The sequence below is a fragment of the Mobula birostris genome, chromosome 20 (genome assembly GCF_030028105.1).
Source record: "Mobula birostris isolate sMobBir1 chromosome 20, sMobBir1.hap1, whole genome shotgun sequence".
NCBI lineage: Eukaryota > Metazoa > Chordata > Chondrichthyes > Myliobatiformes > Myliobatidae > Mobula > Mobula birostris.
In genome coordinates this window covers 56,529,295-56,542,122 of record NC_092389.1, presented here as the reverse complement: position 1 = coordinate 56,542,122, position 12,828 = coordinate 56,529,295, and the positions used below count along the sequence as shown (strand labels likewise).

General features: G+C 46.3%; 1 protein-coding gene across 1 annotated transcript; it reads right to left on the bottom strand.

Moving 5' to 3' along the window:
- Positions 1-2,266: 2,266 nt before the first annotated feature.
- LOC140185223 (uncharacterized) lies at positions 2,267-4,228 on the bottom strand. The gene has a single exon (XM_072238612.1). The coding sequence runs from the start codon at positions 4,135-4,137 to the stop codon at positions 2,536-2,538; it is 1,602 nt and encodes a 533-aa protein (XP_072094713.1). The 5' UTR covers positions 4,138-4,228; the 3' UTR covers positions 2,267-2,535.
- Positions 4,229-12,828: the final 8,600 nt, after the last annotated feature.

Below are 12,828 nucleotides of genomic sequence, written 5' to 3'. Positions count from 1 at the left end.
CTCACCAGTATTATTTTCCAGTGGTCCAATATCAACTCTCGTCTCCCTTTCACTCCTTATTTAACTAGGGGGAAAAAACTCTGAGTGTCCTGCTTTATATTATTGGCTAGTTTGCCTCATATTTCATCTTTAACATTCATATCGCTTTTTAGTTGCCTTTGTTGGATTTTCAAAGAATCCAATAATTGAGCATGTCATTTTCTCAGGTTTTACGCAGTCCTAAAGTTCCCTTGGCAGCCACGGGTGCCTATCCCTGCCATTTGAGAACTTCTTCTGTGGGACATGTCTATCCTGCACCTTGCAAACTATTGCCAGATGCTTTGGCCACCTCCACTCACCGTCATGTCACCAGTATCCTCCAATTCACTTGGGCAACCTCCTTTCTCATACCTCTGTAATTCCCTTTATTAGGCTCCTCTCTATGACATTGCAGTATGAATTCAATTATATTATGATCACTGCCTATGACGGGTTCCTTTATTTTAAGCTCCTGAATAAGGTCAGGGGTATTGTCCAAGACCTAATGAATGACGACCTTTCCCCAAGTAGGCTCAAGCACAAGCCGTCTGAGAAGAGGAATAGTCCAGATAGCCGTGAGAGTCAGTAGGCTTATAGTAGACATCAGTGGATAAACTGTCTCTGGAGATAAAGACAGAACGATCTAGAAAGGGGAGGGAGGTGTCAGAAATGGACCAGGTAAACTTGAGGGCAGGGTGTAAGTTGGAGGCAAAGTTAATAAAGTCAGCAAGCTCAGCATGCGTGCAGGAAGCAGCGCCAATGCATACAATGCAACAGCCCACACCCATATGGGTCCTAGCTGTGCCTGCCTTTTTGTTGGCTTTGTGGAACAATCTATGTTCTGTACCTATTCTGGTATCGGTCCCCCACTTTTCCTTCGCTACATCGACGACTGCATTGGCGTTGCTACCCGCACGCGTGCTGAGCTCGTTAGCTTTATTAACTTTGCCTCCAACTTTCACCCTGCCCTCAAGTTTACCTGGTCCATTTCCAACACCTCCCTCCCCTTTCTAGATCTTTCTGTCTCTATCTCCGGAGACAGCTTATCCACTGATGTCTACTATAAGCCTACTGACTCTCACAGCTATCTGGACTATTCCTCTTCTCACCCTGTCTCTTGCAAAAATGCCATCCCCTTCTCGCAATTTCTCCATCTCCGCAGCATCTGCTCTCAGCATGAGGCTTTTCATTCCAGCACGAGGGAGATGTCCTCCTTTTTTAAGGAAAGGGGCTTCCCTTCCTCCACCATCAACTCTGCTCTCAAACACATCTCCCCCATTTCACGCACATCTGCTCTCAATCCATCCTCCCGCCACCCCACTAGGAATAGGGTTCCCCTGGTCCTCACCTACCACCCTACCTGCCTCCAGGTCCAACATATTATACTCCGTAAACACCAGTAAATACATCTTTCCCTCCCTCCTCCTCTGCTTTCCGCAAGGATTTTTCTGAGATCACAGCCCTGGATAAGTTGTCTCTTTACTTAGCACCTCACTAACTGAACTTCCTTTGCAGAACCTTGTTAGTCTACCCCGCTTCCCATCTGAGCCTTAGAACCATACCAAGTGCCAGAGACCCTACAGCTGTGACTTCACTTTGTGAGGTCATCCCCCCATCCCAACAGCATCTAAGGTGATATATGTGTTGTTCAGGGGGATGGCCACAGGGGTGCACTGCACTCACTGTTTTACCCCTTTCTCCTCCCTGACTGTCACCCAGTTTCTTGTGCTGTCACCTTGGGTGCAACTACCTCTCTATATGTCCTACCTATCACCCCTTCAGCCTCCCGAATGGTCTGGGGTTCATCCAGTTCCAGCTCCAACTCCTCAATGTGGATCATTCGGAGCTGAAGCCGGATGCCCTTCTCACAGGTGTAGTTACCAGGGACACAGGAGGGTCCCCTGCCTTCCCACATCCTGCCAGAGGAGCTTTCCACTATCCTGCCTGGCATCTCGACTGTTCTCACTGAGCAAATGTAAAGAAGGGGGCAAAAAAAAGTTCCACCTCCAGCATAATTTTGCCTTCTCTGATTGAAGGCTCTCCTCACTGAAACCTCAAAGTCTCCGCTCCAACTTTGTCCACTCTAACATGGGCCACTCCTCTTGCTCCTGCCTAACATTAAGTTATTTTTGATAATAAATCCTGTACACTGATTGGCCACTGCTCAAAGCTTTAATAAATACCGTCCTGAGCCACTGCCATTAATACTCAATTGTCAAACCTGAGTGAATCACATCCTCTGAAGCTTCTGATCTCTCCGATTAACGATGGGTCAAAGCCCGGCAGGGTGACACAAGGATGAATGACTGATTGAAACCCATCCCACATTCAGAGCAGGTGACCACCCTCACCACAGTGTGAACCCGCCACTGTCTCTGCAGTGTGGATGAGTGTGTGAATGCCTTCCCACAGTCTGAGCAGGTCAACGTCCTCTCACTGCTGAAAACAGTCTGGTGTGTCGTTAGGTGAGATGTCTGAGTGAATCTCTTCCGACAATCTGAGGAAGGTGAACAGTTTCTACCCACTGTGAACTTGCTGATGTTTTTTCAATTGAGATGACTGAGTGAATGTCTTCCCACAGTCTGAGCAGGTGAATGGCCTCTCCCCAGTGTGAATGAACTGGTGTGTCAGTAATTGAGTGGAACTAGTGAATGCCTTCCCACATTCAGAGCAGGTGAATGGCCTCTCCCCAGTGTGAACTCTCTGGTGTGTCTGTAGCATGGATGACTGAGTGAATGTCTTCCCACAGTCTGAGCAGTTGAAAAGTTTCTCCCCAGTGTGAATTCGCTGATGTTCCTTCAATTGCGAAGACCGAGTGAATCCTTTCCCACATTCAGAGCAGGTGAACGGCTTCTCCCCAGTGTGAACTCGCTGATGCACTTTGAAGTCAGATGACCGAATGAATTCCTTCCCACAGACTGAGCAGGTGAATGGTTTCTCCCCAGTGTGAACTAATTGGTGTGTCAGTAGGTGAGAAGATCGAGTGAATCTCTTCCCACATTCGGAGCAGGTGAATAGCTTCTCCCCGGTATGAAGTCGTTGATGCACTTTCAAGTCCGATGACCGTGCAAATTCTTTTCCACAATCTGAGCAGGTGAATGGTTTCTCTCCAGTGTGAACGAGTTGATGTACTTTTAAGTCAGACGACCGTGTGAATCCCTTCCCACAAACTGAGCAGATGAATGGTTTCTCCCCAGTGTGAACAAACTGATGTTTCTTTAGTTGAACTGACTGAGTGAATCCCTTCCCACAGTCTGAGCAGGTGAATGGCTTCTCCCCAGTGTGAATTCGATAGTGCTTCACAAGTGTGGATGACTGAGTGAATCTCTTCCCACATTCAGAGCAGCAGAATGGTTTCTCTCCGGTGTGAACTCGCTGATGTACCTTCAGTTGAAATGACCGAGAAAATCCTTTCCCACATTCAGAGCAGATGAACGGCCTATCCCCAGTGTGAACAAACTGATGTTCCTTCAGCTGAGATAACCGAGTGAATCTCTTCCCACATTCAGAGCATGTGAAAAGCCTCTGCCCAGTGTGAACTAACTGGTGTCTCAGTAGGTGAGATGGTCGAGTGAACCCCCTCCCACAGTCTGAGCAAGTGAATGGCCTCTCTTCAGTGTGAACTAACTGATGTTCCTTTAGTTGAGCTGAATGAGTGAATCCCTTCCCACAGTCTGAGCAGGTGAACGGCCTCTCACCAGTGTGAACTCTGAAGTGCTTCACAAAGGTGGATGACTGAGTGAATCCCTTCCCACATTCAAAACAGCTGAACGGCCACTCCCCCATGTGAACTAACTGGTGAGTCAGTAGGTGATTTGACCGAGTGAATCCCTTTCCACATTCAGAACACGTGAATGGTCTGTCCCAGGTGTGAACTAACTGGTGTGTCAGTAGGTGAGATGACTGAGTGAATCCTTTCCCACAGTCTGAGCAAGTGAATGGCCTCTCCCCAGTGTGAACTCGCTGGTGCCTCTGAAGTGTGGATGAGTGAGTGAATCCCTTCCCGCAGTCTGTGCAGGTGAACGGCATCTTCTCAGTGTGAACCCGCTGGTGTTCGTTCAGTTGAGATGACTGAGTGAATCTTTTCCCACATTCAGAGCTGGTAAATGACTTTTCCATGCTGTAAACTTGCTGGTGTCACTGTGGTGTGTTTGAGTGTGTAAATGCCTTCCCACACTCACAGCAGGTCAATATCTTCTGAGTGCTGAATTTTTGGATATATCTTTCGCATCAATGACAGAATGAATGGCTTCCCACAGTCAGAACAGGTGGAGCATCTCACTATGGTGTGAAATTGCTCATCTATCTTCAGGCTGGATGACTGAGTAGCTCCCCTCCCTCACACAGAACAGGTGAAAGTCAGACATTTGAATCGCTTGTAGAATCAATGCAGTTGAAGAACTGATCTCCAGTGAACAAATGCTGGTGTGTTCTCAGCTCCCGGTTCCAGTGAATAACACTGAGTTACAACAGAAAACTTCATTTCAGACACAAAATGCTTTTCCAGTTTGGATGAGATACTTCTTCATCTCCAAGGATTGACAACAGATGTGTTGTTGTTGCAAAGACAATATTTGTCCACTCCTTAAATATCCATTCAGTGACAGCAAAACTGAGGTGCTGCTGTGTTTGAGATTACCGTGCACAAGTGTTCTGGAACTTTAAACCTGTAAAAATATTTGCAAAAGATATCAGTGGGTGAAGGACAATATTTCAGGTGCGATTTTAGTCTGTCATGAGTTCCAGCATCACAATGTTAGAAAGTTCATCTCAAGTTGAAGCTGAAGGTTTAGTAATGTACTGTAGATTTCTATGTATATCTATGAATTCCTCACCTTCTAACTGGGCTGGGATCAGGCATTCGAACTGACCAGAAAATTCTCTGACTGTATTCCTGTCTGGATGAGAATGGGCTATTTCTGCCCTCAATCAACCTGTGACTTGGCTCAATTTGTTTCTGTCGTTTGGTATTATTTCAAGTTCTGGTCATGTTCCACAACACTACAAAGAACCTTTGTTACTACATGTCTGATCCTGGAGATTTTCTAATTCCTCGGATCCCCTCTCCCGAGCTGATTGACAGTCATGAACCCATCGATGGCAATGCCAATTAATATGAAGGGGAAGGCAGCAGTTATTCGAGTGTGGCACTTTTGTGATGTGAAAGCCACAGGTCACTTGTCATCGATGACAAACGTGTTTCGTATGCTTATTTACCCGGAGAAAACAAAAGCTGACGGAATGTGTTTTTCCCCCCCAATTCAGCACTAAATGACATTTTTACTGACTGGAAGGTAGACTATTCATCCGAGATTAACTTGAACTATATTTCTGTTCCGAGTTCTTAATCCTCGGATTTAAACAGCTGGAGCTCGGCAGTAGTTGGGAGATACATCCACCCACACCATTTCCTCAGCCTGTACGGGGACAAGGCTGGCAATTTCACCCATGGCTGCCTCTTTACCCAGAATGCCGGATGAACCAGAAACCTGTCTACTCGCTGTGCAATGATCCAGCGATGCGCATGCGCCGCAGGGCTGGCCGCGGCTACAGCGCTCATCAGACGAAAGGTTCCTTGGGCCCGGGTACAGATTGTGGGGCTGAGAAAGAGGAACAGCATCGGGGCTGCCGCGGGGTGTAGAACCAGTGTGGCCGGAGCTCAAAGTAATTGTACTTCAGTCGCGGTTCGAACACCGGTGATTAATTTCCCACCCGGAGCCTCCTCTTACCTGCGGCCAAACCTCCTCAGCCTCTCGTCTACTGAGCGCATGTGCGATATCCGGGATTAGCTCAGCTTTCTACGCATGCGCATTTGATCCCGAGCGGAAACAGTGACGGAAGTATCATTTAAAAACTCACTTGGAAGTTTGCAGACTTTGCGAAAAATAAAATATAGAACTATAATAATAGAAACATAGAAACCCTACAGCATAATACAGGCCCTTCGCCCACAAAGTTGTGCCGAAAATGTCCCTACATTAGAAATTACGAGGCTTACCTACAGCCCTCTATTTTTCTAAGCTCTAAGCTCCATGTACCTATCCAAAAGTCTCTTAAAAGAGACTCTTAAAAGACCCTATCGTATCCACCTCTACCACCGTTGCCGGCAGCCCATTCCAGGCACTCACCACTCTCTCAGTAAAAAAACTTACCGCTGACATCTCTTCTGTACCTACTCCACAGCACCTTAAACCTGTGTCGTCTCTAATCATCTTATATACCTCTATCAGGTCACCTCTCATCTTCCGTCGCTCCAAGGAGAAAAGGCCGAGTTCACTCAACCTATTCTCATTAGGTATGCTCTCCAATCCAGGCAACATCTTTGTAAATCTTCTCTGCACCCTTTCTATGGCTTCCACATCCTTCCAGTAGTGAGGCGACCAGAATTGAGCACACTGCTCCAAGTGGGGTCTGACCAGGGTCCTATATAGCTGCAACATTACCCCTTGGCTCCTAAATTCAATTCCACGATTGATGAAGGCCATCTTAACCGTACGCCTTCTTAACCAGAGAGTCAACCTGCGCAGCTGTTTTGAGCGTCCTATGGACTCTGACACCGAGATCCCTCTCATCCTCCACACTGCCAAGAGTCTTACCATTAATACTATATTCTGCCATCATATTTGACCTACCAAAATGAACCACTTTACACTTATCTGGGTTGAACTCCATCTGCCACTTCTCAGCCCAGTTTTGCATCCTATCAATGTCCCACTGTAACCTCTGACAGCCCTCCACACTAACCACAACACCTCCGACCTTTGTGTCATCAACAAACTTTCTAACCCATCTCTTCACTTCCTCATTAGGTCATTTATAAAAATCACCAAGCGTAAGGGTCCCAGAACAGATCCCTGAGGCACACCACTCGTGAACGACCTCCATGCAGATTATGACCCGTCTACAGCCACTTTTTGCCTTCTGTGGGCAAGCCAGTTCTGGATCCACAAAGCAATGTCCCCTTGGATCCATTGTCTCCTTACTTTCTCAATAAGCCTTGAATGGGGTACCTCATCAAATGCCTTGCTGAAATCCATATACACTACATCTACTGATCTTCCTTCATCAATGTGTTTAGTCACATCCTCAAAAAAAAAATCAATCAGACTCGTAAGGCACGACCTGCCCTTGACAAAACCATGCTGACTATTCCTAATAATATTATACCTCTCCAAATGTTCATAAATCCTGCCTCTCAGGATCTTCTCCATCATCTTACCAACCACTGAGGTAAGACTCACTGGTTTATAATTTCCTGGGCTATCTCTACTCCCTTTCTTGAATAAAGGAACAACATCCGCAACCCTCCAATCCTCCTGAACCTCTCCCGTCCCCATTGATGATGCAAAGATCATCGCCACAGGCTCAACAATTTCCTCCCTCGCCTCCCACGGCAGCCTGGAGTACATCTCATCCGGTCCCGGCGACTTATCCAACTTGATGCTTTCCAAAAGTCCCTGCACACACTCTTTCTTAATATCTACATGCTCAAGCTTTTCAGTCTGCTGAAAGTCATCACTACAATCACCAAGATCCTTTTCCATAGTGAATACTGAAGTAAAATATTCATTAAGTACCTCTGCTATTTCCTCCGGTTCCATACACACTTTCCCACTGTCACACTTGATAGGTCCTAATCTTTCACATCTTATCCTCTTGCTCTTCACATACTTGCGGTACCTTGGGGTTTTCCTTAATCCTGCCCGCCAAGGCCTTCTCATGGACCCTTCTGGCTCTCCTAATTTCCTTCTTAAACTCCTTCTTATTAACCTTATAATCTTCTAGATCTCCAACATTACCTAGCTCTCTGAACCTTTTGTAAGCTTTTTTCTTTCTTCTTGGCTAGATTAATTACAGCCTTTGTACACCACGGTTCCTGTACCCTATCATAACTTCTTGTCTCATTGGAACGTTCCTATGCAGAATTCCACACAAATATCCCCTGAACATTTGCCATATTTCTTCCGTACTTTTCCCTAAGAACATCAGTTTCCAATTTAAGCTTCCAATTTCCTGCCTAATAGCCTCATAATTCTCCTCACTCCAATTAAACGCTTCTCTAACTTCTCTGTTCCTATCTCTCTCCAATGCTACTGTAAAGGAGATAGAATTATCATCAGTGTTAACTAGGGGGCCGTTCACAATCCTGATTTGATGGAGACAGACGTGAAGAAGCATGGAGGAACACCTGGAGAAACTTCTGAAATGCTCGCTTTGCTGCCGCTACTACTGTGCGATCGAGAATCTCCGGAGTGGAAGACCCCAACTCCTCAGCTTTCCCTATTGCCTGTTGCCGGGGACGGGGTCGAAGTGCTCGGCAGAGATGGTGGTCGCTGCTCGGTGTCGGAGAGCCGGTCGGAGGCTCGGGGTTTTCGGATGGACTCGGAGTTGGACTATGGTCGGATGCTTCCGGGATGCTGCATCGGCAAGTTTGCGGTGCTGGAGGTTCAGCGTCTGCGTGAGATGATGGGACTTCCGAGAGACTTTGAGATTTTTTACAGTGCCCATGGTCTGTTCTTATCAAATTACGATATTGTTTTGCACTGTTGTAACCATACGTTATAATTATATGATTTTTGTCAGTTTTTCAGTCGGTTTGTCATGTGTTTCTGTGATATTATTTTGGAAAAACATTGTATCATTTCTTAATGCATGCATTACAAAATGACCATAAAAGAGGACTGCGTGTCCCCATAATCAAAATCGAAATCTAAAATCACTATCTCCAAAATGCTCTCCCACTGAGATCTGACACCTGACCAGGTCCTTTTCCCAATAGCAGATCAGGTACAGCCTCTCCTCTTGTAGGCTTATCTACAAATTGTGTCAAGAAACCTTCCTGCGCTGACCTAACACCCCATCTAAACCCCTTGCTCCAGGGAGATGCCAATAGATATTTGGGAAATTAAAATCTCCCATCATGACAACTCTGTTATTATTGCACCTTGCCAGGATCTGTTTCCCTATCTGACCCTCGATATCCCTGTTACTATTGGGCAGCTTATAAAAAGTACCCAGTAAAGTTATTGACCCTTTCGTGTTCCTAACCTCCACCCACAGACACTGTACCAATAATGTACCAATTCGGACCTTCACTGAGACCATTTCTCATCAGTACATGTTTTACAAACAAAACATTTAGAAGTTCAAGTTCAACATAAATTTATTATCAAAATGTGTTAACCAGATGCTATCAAACAATTCATTTTCTTGTTGGCAAGGCAAATCAATGCCCACCCCCAGCCTGGGGTAGGGAATGCGTCCAATTCCAGAGGGGGACGGTTGGGAGAGTCTGAGACTTTGTGAATGAGCCCTAACACCATCTTCCTCATTCCCCTTATCCCTTCTCACTCCCCTCCCTCACACTCCACTGCATATGTTTGTTTGTGTGTGTGTGTGTGTGTGAGAGAGAGAGAGAGACCTGTCTGCCCACTTCACCCTCCAGCAACGATGTCCCCTCTCCCCCAACGCACTCAAACTCCTGTACATACAGTAATCCTTGCGGGCTCAAATGATCCAATAACATTATGCCCTCCCTCCTGCACCAAATCCTTAGACACATGTTAAACTGTATAATCTTCCTATTCTTGGCATGTGGCACAGATAACAGACCTTTGGTCACAGCCCTGGATGAGCTGCCCCTTAACTTAGCACCTCACTCCCTGCAGAACCTCGTTACTCTACCAGCCCATATCATTGGCACCCACATGGATCACGACCTTCACTGTTCACCCTCCTGAGCACAGCTGAGTGCTCGGCCGGAGATAACCCAGACCTGGAGCACACAGGAAGCTACATACCATCCTGGAATCCCATTCTCACCCACAGAACATCCAGTAAGGTCCCTTAGCTAATGATTCACCAATGACCACAGCTCGCCTCTTCTCCACCCTCCCCTTCTCAGTCTCAGAGCCAGACTAAGTGCCAGAGACCCTCCTGCTGTGACCTTCCTTTGCCAGGTTATCCCACCAACTGTAACTGTGACCAAAGTGATATATGTGTTGTTCAGGGGGATGGACACAGGGGTACACTGCACTTGTTGTTCCCCCCGCCCCACTTTCCTCTTTGCGACTGTCACTCAGTTTCCTGTGGCGTACAGCCTGGTTACAACTACCTCTCTATATGTCCGACCTATCACCCCTCCAGCCTCCCGAATGATCTGGAGTTCATACGGTTCCAGCTCTCACTCCTTAATGTGGATTGTTCGGAGCTGAAGCTGGATGCCCTTCTCACAGGTGTAGTTATCAGGGACACAGGAGGGTCTCCTGCCTTCCCACATCCCGCAAGAGGAGCTTTCCACTATCCTGCCTGGCATCTTGACTGTTCTAACTGAGCAAATGTGAGGAAGGGGGCAAAAAAACTTCCACCTCCAGTATAATGTTGCCTTCTCTGTGCGAAGGCTGTCCTGACTGAACCCTCAAAGAGGTAAAGCCTCAAAGTCTCCACTCCAACTCTGTCCAGTCCAGCATCGGCCACTCCATTTGCTGCTGCCTAACGTTGGCATCTTCTTGATAATCAATCCTGACTGTTGACTGGCCCCTGGTGAAAGCTCAAAAATAACCTGCCCTGAAACCACTGCCTTTAATGCTCAATTGGCGAACTTGAGTGAATTCCGTCCTCTCAAACTTCTGATCTCTCCGATTAACGATGGGTCAAAGCCCGGCAGGGTGACACAAGGATGAATGACTGATTGAAACCCATCCCACTTCAGAGCAGGTGACCACCCTCACCACAGTGTGAACCCGCCACTGTCTCTGCAGTGTGGATGAGTGTGTGAATGCCTTCCCACAGTCTGAGCAGGTCAACATCCTCTCACTGCTGAAAACAGTCTGGTGTGTAGACAGGCGAGATGAAAGTGTGAATTCATTCCCAGTTGGAACAGGTGAACGGCTTCTACCCAGTGTGAACTCGCTGATGTTCATTCAGTTGAGATGACTGAGTGAATTCCTTCCCGCAGTCTGAGCAGTTATACAGTTTGTCCCCATTGTTTACTCGCTGAATTTCATTCAATACTGGACTGAAAGTGTTATATTTGAATGCACGCAGCATAAGAAATAAAATGGATTATCTTGAAATTCAGCTGCAGATTGGCAAGAATGACGTTGTGGATATCTCTGAAACTTGGTTAAATGATGGCTGCCATTGGCAGCTGAATGCCCAAGGATATACAGTGTATCAGAAAGACAGGTTAGCAGGCAGAAGGGGTGCTGTGTTTCTGTGCATAAGCCCCACGTGGCTGTTGAGTTTGATTGACATGTGGTAGAGTTATGAGTGTGTCCTGGACCAGCTCACAAATGTTCTGACCGTGACTGAGTCACCGTAGAAATTGGAGGATTTAATGAGTATAGAAGTGTTTATTCATCATCACAAACTGATAGTTTATGAGGACACTCTTGATAGAGTCCCCACAAAAATCAAACTACATCCGGAGCTTATAGTCTTGAGGAGAATGGCAACAGTCGGTGATTCAATACTGTTTCAGACGCTACAATGACATAATTTACATTGGAAGTACATTTAATTGAGATGGCACATCGGAAGGTTCAGTCACCTTCGTTGGGGCAAACTAACTAAGACAAATGTCCTAAATATTAATTCATTAATTTAATCAGAATCTGCCACCGCGGGAATTGCACCTGTCTGATGTAATCGGTTTAGTAAATATTTTAAATACCTTTATTTTTAAATCTGTTGAAATCTGTCCCTGTGGAGTCGATAAATGTTATTAAAAACCCCAGGCATGCAGCCTTAAGATTTAATTCCGAGAGATCACCTGTCACACAGGGGAACATATCACTGGATAGAGAGAATATCTACAATGTTGGATAAGTACAAGAGTGTGGAGAAAATACTGTACGTTTGTATTGCCGTCATTGGAGTTCCTGGTGAGTGAGCAGAGCAATTCATGTGAGGCATTTCTGTGTGTTAACTGTTGTGAACCTATTGATCATCATTTGTCAGGCTTCCAACCTGATGAATATTGTGCGAATATCCGTCAGAGTTATCTATCCGGTCAACTTAACATTCTGATTTTTCATCTAAATTGACAAGCGGAACAACACGTCAGACTCTTGTCAAACTCATAGGATCGACTCGAACGTTGTCATTGCCTTTAACGACACCTTGTTCGCATTTGCTCCGGATCTGGGCACAGACAGCTCTCCGGGGAGGGATGATTGGGAGGGATTTAATGGGACTTTTTCGAGATTTTGCCCTGTGCTGGGCAAAGACAGCTCTCCGGGAAGATTTGCCTGGGAGCGTTTACATTTTGAGATTCACTGTTTCTGTGTTTTGATCAGAGTGAATACCTGGTCCTGTTTTTTCATGTCTCCCTGTGGAGTCGCAGTCGGATACCATTGCCTCTTGGTCAGTAATTAGGTCTGGTCGTCTGAAGCAGTCTCCAAGGATCTGCTGACGAGTGGTATCGAATTGAACTGCGTTATGGAATTAATCATTAACGGAGCCACTCAGTCTCCGGTTACTAAGTTGTTCCTGCTTTCCCTCTGAGACCCGTCATGAATTGGGGCAGCGCTTCGTCCTGAAGAAGGATCTTGTCCCGAAATGAGAGTTGGTTCAATGTCATGGATGCTGCCTGACCTGCTGAGCTACTCCAGTATTTTCAATGTGTTGCTCCGTTCTGTATCCGTCCTCGGTCCCATCAGATGCTGAGTTTCCAGAGACCTGGTCAGTCACGGTTAAATCAGTGAAACCGGCCCCATCAGCGACTGGAATCGGGATCAGCATCGATAGTCGTTCATGCAGCTCGTTTTTATCGCCGACGATTTCCCATATATTTTCTGATTAACTGCA

Coding starts and splice junctions, on each gene's coding strand:
- LOC140185223 (XM_072238612.1), bottom strand. CDS start 4,137: ATGGAAAAGTCATTTACCAGCTCTGAATGTGGGAAAAGATTCACTCAG.